The sequence below is a fragment of the Adiantum capillus-veneris genome, chromosome 10, assembly GCF_014529385.1.
Source record: "Adiantum capillus-veneris isolate H3 chromosome 10, ASM1452938v2, whole genome shotgun sequence".
Taxonomy (NCBI): Eukaryota; Viridiplantae; Streptophyta; class Polypodiopsida; order Polypodiales; family Pteridaceae; genus Adiantum; species Adiantum capillus-veneris.
In genome coordinates, this window is record NC_140940.1 from 55,838,862 (window position 1) to 55,847,506 (window position 8,645).

At 42.3% G+C, this 8,645-nt stretch overlaps 1 protein-coding gene across 1 annotated transcript; it reads right to left on the reverse strand.

Annotated features, from left to right (window-relative positions):
- Window positions 1-3,536: 3,536 nt before the first annotated feature.
- LOC147448885 (protein CfxQ homolog) lies at window positions 3,537-5,711 on the reverse strand. Its single transcript, XM_086521324.1, has 7 exons — window positions 5,440-5,711; window positions 5,251-5,361; window positions 5,075-5,173; window positions 4,865-4,975; window positions 4,459-4,762; window positions 4,229-4,368; window positions 3,537-4,128 (listed from the first exon to the last, which is right to left on the reverse strand). The coding sequence occupies exons 1-7, from the start codon at window positions 5,581-5,583 to the stop codon at window positions 3,592-3,594; spliced, it is 1,446 nt and encodes a 481-aa protein (XP_086377450.1). The 5' UTR covers window positions 5,584-5,711; the 3' UTR covers window positions 3,537-3,591.
- Window positions 5,712-8,645: the final 2,934 nt, after the last annotated feature.

The following is an 8,645-nucleotide window of genomic DNA, read 5'->3' on the forward strand; positions in this document are numbered from 1 at the left end:
TCGACAGGGTCAATTATATTGCAATCCTCTAGTACATTTTGAGCAACCATAGCAAGGCTATAATCCTCTCTCAAGTCAAGCAATTCCATGATTTCATTAAGCATAACATGTGATGATCACTGATGGGGACAGTAGAGAGCACATTTGTTCATATAGATTCAAGAGAAGAAAAGGATTTACGTGGTCTATTTGAGGAAGCCATAGAATATAGAGAGAAAACAAGAGAAAGTTAAGAAGATGAAGTCAAAGAAGCTTAAGATGAAACAAGTATGAATAATCATAAGTAACTCATGAAGGGAATAAACTTCTAAGTAGTAATCCACTTATGCTTGATTTTAATTATAACATATACTTTCTTGAGAGAAGGTATGCATCATAAAAGTACTATTTGATTTGAAAGCACCTCAATTCTTAAAAGACCCTTTCTTGATCCCAAATTTTTCATAATACAGAAGTAGATGAAAGCCAACACGAACCCAAAACGAGCCTATATCATTAACACTGGAATAAAGTGTACAAGGTGTGGTCTACGATAGTCTAAAAAAGAACTATGGGTACAATTTTATCAATATCTCCAGCATTGACGGTCAATCGAAACCGGTGCTTGGCTCACAATCAATCATGATCTTGGAGTCTTCTCGACACATGTCCAAGCCCTCATAGCCACATGCACTCGAGCCCCTCAATAACATAGATTGGCCCTTACTCCAAACATCGGTAAGTCCCTATCTATTATCGAGCTCACCCTTACTTCCCCAAAGTCCTTGAGCACATAATGAATAAACCCTTTTTACTGTTTTTAATTCCGAATCGGTGAAAAATATAGCGGATAAAAACCCTAATTACCCTCTTTACGTCTCAGTCTTCCACCAGTCTGCCTGCCATCTGAGCTTCCCAAGCAACAATCTTCCTCTTCCTTAGCCTCGCAACGCTCTTTGCCTCGAGCTTCTTTTCCTAACTTCATGTACACCTCGAAAGCAAAAAATGCTATCTACTACTTGTAACCATCTATGCTATCATTGTTGCTACCCGCCATGCCTTGCCTTTATTTTCCATTCCACACAACCGTCCCTTATTTTTATTGTGGGCGGCCATTACCCTCATCTTGGGCGACCTTATCACCACATTTGCCTTACATATCAATTGTTAAGCACCTCAATTTTCTCCAATAATTCATGTCTGTCAATGGTGCAAAAAAAACCCAAAACTTTCTTGGCATTCCCATGTTCCGCCGCTTATTCCGCAACCAATGTTCACCAAGAGACAACATCCCAAACAAGACGCTCCTCAATCACCTTTTGTGATGTATGAAGTGCACCACATTTGGCATAATCATCGACCAAAGCACTCCTAAGCATCAAATTAGGTATACTTATTGACTAAATCCTTGGCAATTGCATCACATTTGGCATACATCTCAACCAAGCATTATTAAGCACTACTAAATATTAACCGAGGCATTGACAAGCACTCCATTTTCGATCACAAATCCTCAAACTTATCTGCTTTTGCTTTGCTTTTCCCATGCTCAAGGAACCGTGTTACTGAAAGAGAACTATATCAATCATAACTTGAGCAATTGATACCAGATTTGAGCGTTGTAAAGCACATGCTCTAGCCCATGCCAAACACTTTCAGCTAAAACCCTGTAAAACTAAAGCCGATCACTTGGACATGCATCTTGAGACCGATTCAATAACAGTAGAACCGACCCTTGAAAAATATTAACGAGCCCATGACTCCCGTTTGGAGTCCGATTGACAAACCGTAAAGACACGCATGAAAAACACTTCAAGCACTATACAATCGACCCATAGATCTACACTTTGACAATGGCTGAGTATCCTGACTTATAGGCATCAGAAACACTTATTGGCCCCAAAAACCACATTTTATTTGGTATACATTTACCTTTGCACTTGCTTGTCACCTTGCCCCAATCACTACACAATTAGCATGTAAACTTCAAACAGGCTGAGTGCAACCAATTGCGAATCGGTTGCCTCTTTACCCGAAACAATACATGGGAAGCATGTGACATAACCAAAATGTATGAGCTGCATCTTCGGATGCAGTTACGAGAGGCTTCAAAAGGGGTGGGAAACTGCTTGAAATTCACATCTATATGTGTCTATACTATATATTAAGGAGACCGGTTTTCCAGTGCCACGTGTCGCAATTTCCTTTATCCGGCTACAGTGAGGACAATGTGCACACAAGGGGGGAGAGAGAAAGAGAGAGAGGCGGCCTTGCCGCCGGCCACACTAGTATTCTATAATGGCAGAGAGAATGCACTTTACACGTGTCGAGAACTGCGAAATGAAGGCTACAATCCAAACATCCTCTGCTCACGATAAAGAGAGAGAGAGAGAGAGAGAGAGAGAGAGAGAGGCCAACGAAGGCATCTATATGTATTCAACAACGGCAAAGAGAGTGCACTTTACAAGTGTCGAGAACTGCAAAATGAAGGCCACAATCCAAAAGTCCTGTGCGCACGATAAAGGGGAGAGAGAGGCCGCCGAAGGCAGCCGGCCGTACTAGTGTGACTAACCGCTGTGAGTGTTCACCATGCAATGCTAAACAGTTGATCTGGCCCAATCACATTGTATGCAATGACAATCTACACTCTAATCAGAGCTGTTCTCCTGAGAGTCAAGATGCTCTCTTGACTAAAAATGGCCCATAGAGCACGCGCACTCACTTTTGGACACAATCTTGGGCTGGACACCTTGCAGAATTATCGTTCCTGCGAGATGACCATTGAGGGGCAGCACTTAGTACTCCGACTCGAGGCTCCATGAGTTAGAAAGTGCAACATCAATTCCAACCTTTCCCACAAATCACAAATCCCAAAAACAGACCAAACAATTACCTTCCAGTATGACACAAAGACCAAACATTAGACATTTCCATGAAAACAGGCAAGCACTGTGCGAGGAACAAGCTCCACAACTCTAATGTGGGCCTTTCACAACTCTGAAACTAACATAATCCCACCCACAATTACAGTGAAAAGAGGGCGGTGTCAGCCAATCAACTCATTTCATCCCCAGGGACTGCCTCTTTCCCCACCTTTGAAACTACAGTTCTACTGTTTTCCTTATTTTCTTTAATACAATTCCTGTTTTGTCTTTTTTTTTTTTTTTTAAACTCATTTCATCCTCGAGCTTTCTTCAAAAACATCTTTGCAAGACTCCCAAATGGGTTAAACCAAGACAAGCCTCCCAAACCATTGGCACATCAGGAATCATTCATGGATTGTGGATAACAACCGTGTTAAACATGGAAACATCATCAAGAATTGTAGGGTTACAAACACAATCCAATAAGGTGTGACATGACCAGTTTGAGCCACATCTTAGAATTCAATTATGAGAGTTCAAAAAATATGGGTATTAATGATGGGACGGTGGCACCTGCTGATATTTACATGTGACTACTCACAGTATACCCTGCGGCGCTAAACATTCGCTCTGGCTACTCCTTGTTGAAGCCCTTGAACTCCAGGAGACCTGATAACATCCAATTTGATCCCAGCATGCAAAAACAACCTGCGGTCGAAGCGGCCGGAGCTGCTCTCTCCCTCTAGAGTCAAGATGAGAGTAACCTTAACCCTGCCCTCAGATCCTCCGAAGTGATTGTTACCAACTCATTAACATCACAACAGTCTAACCCCAATCTATGATCCAAATTCTCCCTGGCATTGATCAACATGGGCCATACAAGGCCACCATTTAAAACTTGCCGTTGTTTCTCTGTAGTTTCCACATAAAGTAGCTGGGCAATTGCATCTGCCGTGCAGTTATCATGAAGCCTGAAACCAAACATCAAGCTTTCTATGTCCACAGCATTCATCTTCAAAAGAGCCATTTCCCCCAACTCCTGAGTTGTAAAGTTATCGAAGTAAAAATACTTGGTGACTCTTCTGGAAAAGCCTTCATTGCAAGTGATCACCCGTTTCATGGGTTCTGCATAGCCAGCAAAAATGACTACAACCGAACCATTGTCCATTATGGACATAATTTCTTCGAGGGCTTCCAAGCCATAATCTTTGTCATCAGATTTCTGTAGTGGCATGAGTCTGTAGGCCTCATCGACAAAGAGGATACCACCTTCTGCTTCGTGAATCTGCCAACGTTTGTCAGAAGCTCAGAAATTACAAATAACTATACCAGCACACATTCCACAAAATTTGCAACAAAGTAGTGTCAAAAACAATATAGCTAACCTTTTTCCTTGTTCTAGGACCTGTATGACCAACAAATTCTCCAACTAGATCAGTTCGCTGAACCTCCACCACCTTGTCTGTCCGTAAAACACCAACCATGTGTAACAATTTTCCTAATATGCGAGCAACCATGGTTTTTCCTGAAACAAAGATAACTGATTATAGCATAAACTTTGATGAAGTATAAAACCAACTGAAACCGGGGGAAAATCAGTGCATTTCAAACCTACCTGTTCCAGGATTGCCTAGAAACGCCATGTGTGGGGACCTTCTCACAGCAACCTTTAGGCCTAACGCTTTCCGCCTCTCATCAAGTAGCATGCCCTTGGCCCATTTCCTCAGCTGCACTTTCAAATCATGCAATCCTATGACCTGCTGAAGTTCTGCCTCCAAGGCATCCATCTTTAACTGAGAGCTTTCACAAACTTGCATAGCCTTCTCCTTCATTTGCTGATCTAAGTGGCTTTGAATCAGAGCACATAGCTTTTGGTGACTCGGACTCTTAGGAAGATGTGCAATGGGCGTTTTCCCCTCCTGCAATTTGCAACACATGGACGATATTACAAATGTGACACCACACGAATTGATCAAAGCTCTGAAGTAAACCACAATCAGAATAGGGTAGAGCTACCATACATTATCAGTCACACTAGCATCAGCTCGAAAATGAAGCAAGGTCTCTACAATTGAATGATCTTCATGTTTAACAGAGTACCAGACAGCCAAATGTAGGGGTGTCATTCCATTCTGCTTTTTCCAACATCAATTTAGTGATCATATGATTCAGAAAACAGATTAACTGTACAAGAAAAAAGAGCAAAAAAAAGAAGGGTGATGACAAATTACACCAGCTTTTGCTTCTAGGTTGGCTTTGCCTTCCAGTAGAATTTTTGCAACATCTGAACAGCCATTCTTCGACGCCAAGTGTAAGGCTGTTTCACCATACTGATTTATCACAATAAATAAGACACAAAGACACTCCTGCAAACTGTATAAACTTCGTGAAAGCCTTCTGCACATACCATATTCTTCGATTCCATCTCAGCCTTCTCTGTGCCTTCCCATTCAAGAAGAAGCTTCACGATCTCTGCACGGTTGCTTGCCGCAGCAACATGGAGGGGAGTCTGTGACATCTGCATAAGCCAGAAAGCTCAGATGCATCACACGAAAGCAGAATCAACAGAAACGAGTCAAAAAAGTAGTGAGCATACCACAGGATTGCGCTCATTGATGAGTGCTGGACTTTCCTGCAACTTTCTCTTGAGGCCAACGACATCACCCGCTTGAGCAAGGGAATGCACAGAGGTTGCACGAGCACGAGCACGCCGCTGGTGCAGGGCCTGTTGCAGGTCCATTTCTACAAGGTAATGTATGGGACTTCAAGCCCCCTTTCTCTGTGGAAGCAAGCACGCCCTTGCTCCAGCTATTGCTGGCGATGTCGAGAGAAGTTATTCGGAATGGACTCGACAGTGTAAAAGCCGTAATATGTGTACGCAAGCCTGACTGTCCATGTGCGTAACCGCGCACTATGGGAGTCCGGTTTGTGGCTACGGTGCGTGGCAATTGTTTTTTTGCGCCAGCGTAAAATGGACACATCCGACCTACTCTTAGGGCCGGTTCAGAATAGGCGGCGAAAAAGAGATTCGTAGGGCGTCAGGGCCGCATGTCGAATTCTGATTCGTCGCAGTTGAGACAGCAGTCTTCCTCCGGGCCCTCCATTTTTTTTCCCAACCCCCCCCCCCCCCCCCCCCCCCCCTCCAAAGAGTTGATGGCCTCTCTCAACGTCTGACTCTTTTTCATTGTGCCTCCTCCAACATCGTTCACACTAGGTGGCGGCAGATTTGCACAGAGTTGTTTCTTCTGCCGGTTTAGTCTGAACCCAGCCCAAGTTATTAGCTATTAAAAATTTGGTGGGCACCTTTGATTGTAGGCAGGGCTTGCCAAAAATCATATTTTCTTAGGATGGGGGAGCTGCTCAAACGGACGTCTTCGTGAGGTGGTGTGCCAGCATTGGAGGAAAAAAGTGTAAAGTTCTCTAAACCCACCACAAAGATGGGCAACACCACCCCCCTTGGAAAATCAGGACTTCCCCCTACCTTTTCAGCGGAAAAAGCAGAGAAACGTCTTGAACTCTGCCAGGCCCATCACAACCTATCGCATGGCCAGGAAGCTATTTTTCATTCACTACAGCAGCTTGAGGCATATTTTTTCTTGTAGTCCAGAGCTACCTCCTCTTGTGAACGAGCACGGTGGAGGTAGAAGAATCAAGCGAGGGCTATAGACACCCTCGTTTGAGCCAGCGTGAACCAAAGGAACAAAGGGAACACTTGAAACCTTCTCGATTTTTAGGTTAAACTTGGAAGCATTTGCTGATATTGACACTAAAACTTGACAAGTTTTACCGGTTTTCTTCGACCACCCACAAAATCTATTTCAGACTTCTCAACCCCCTCTCTAATACACACTAGATTTAGTACTTTTTTTACACATTTTCTCTTTGTTCTTACTTCTTACTTTTTTTAATTATTTCTTTAGTCTTTTTTTTTCTTTCACTATTCAAACTTTAGCTTTAGTGTAATCTAGTAACTATTTATTTTCTAGAGCATGTGCGAATTTTCAAAGTTTTTTGAATTAATCAAACTCTCTTTCACTCGTGTGCAGGGAAATTGGGATGATCGCAATTTTAGCCAGTTAAAAATATAGTAAACCCCGATTAATTTTCAAAAATACACTGCTTGTATGGGTTGTGAGGTTGAAGTCTTCCAAATCGATTCATCAAGTGGAGTATTTACAAGGCCCGTATAGGCTCCATAAATGTTAGTAGCAATTTCTTGTCTGGAATTTTTGTTACAGCACATGGCCTCCATGTGTTGTATTCCCTACAAGAGTCGGGCGGGACGCAACTCTTACTTTGGTAGAGAGTTGGCCTCTCATGAACACACCGACACAACGAGCATGCCCACTAAAGCCATTTTCCTCATGCTTAAAGCTAACCGCTTGTTTTTTAGATTGGGACGCTCCCTTGTCAAAAGGGCATTTTACAAATGTGGGCGGTGGTCGAAGCAAACCTCCCCCCCCCCCCCCCCCCCACACACACACACAAAATAAAAAAAAGTTGTTGTTCATCGCAAATGGGCATTGCTAATCGGCCTTTTATGGAGCACATCTACCATAGTATGAGGGCTCTTCAAGTGCCTTCAGGGGGCGTATGAGGGAGCCCTCTAAGAAGCTATCGATTTGTTTTAAAAGATGCAAAACATTTCCAATAGTCACTTATACATGGATTTTGAAGGCATGTGGCAGCATGCAAAAAGTTGATGCGTCCATATAAATTCAAGATGAGTTCGACAACTAGAGGCTATCCCAAAAATGTCATGTCTGGCAATGCTTATGTTGAACTTCACAGTGGGTCTCACAAACCTTTCTATTAATTCCAAAGAGGTTTTGATTTGTCGGCATAGTAAGAAGTTGGCCATTGCTTGTATGATCATCAATACATCACAAAGGATAGAAAATGCATCACAATAAACATACACAGCGAGCCCGTCTCCAAATGTGATATATCCACAATAAAGGCAAGGCAATGAAGCTCTTGGTTGTTTTCATTAAATGCAAAGCAAAAGGCTCTTTGAGGTTCTTAAAGAGCTTCTTCTTGTGGTGATAATAATATGTTTCTAAATGTCAATATTTATGTGGTTGATAGATGATTGTGGATTTCCCCCCTTGGATTCTCATTGAGAGTGGACATCTCACCCTTGATGTACAAGGGTATGATTAACGAGGATGTAATTTTTTGGCGAATATTTTTCGATGAGCGCTTTTAAAGAATTCGATGAGTAGATTTCAAAAAGATTTTTTCTTTCTTTTCAACTTTATTCTTTCTTTTCGTCCTCCATCAGCCTCTCTCTCTCTCTCTCTCTCTCTCTCTCTCAGGGGTGTGTGTGCTTTGCGAATCTTTGTATGTATGTTAAAAAAATGTGGTAAATGGTTCTATCATTAAACCACCCAAGCTTCTTTTTCTCCATCATCATCTGCTCTCTCTCTCTCTCTCTCTCTCTCTCTCTCTCTCTCTCTCTCTCTCTCTCTATCAAACATCCATAATTTATAAATCTCTCTCTCTCTCACGATCCTCTCACTCATACATGCAACTTGTCTTCTCAAATGTTGTGATATATGTTGAGCAACAAGATTAACCACCAATGTGATAAGTATCCTTCTATTTTGTCACGCTTGTGAGCACTCGTGCACATGCACATTTGTATACAGACATGGAAAATATACCCATAGCAGAGCACACACACTCTATTCAAACATCATGCCATGCACAAAAAATGTTCGCAACAAATCAACTTCAACAATTAACACTCCATAATAATGAAATTCGATTTTGAACAACATTTAAAGATTGCAATAAAAA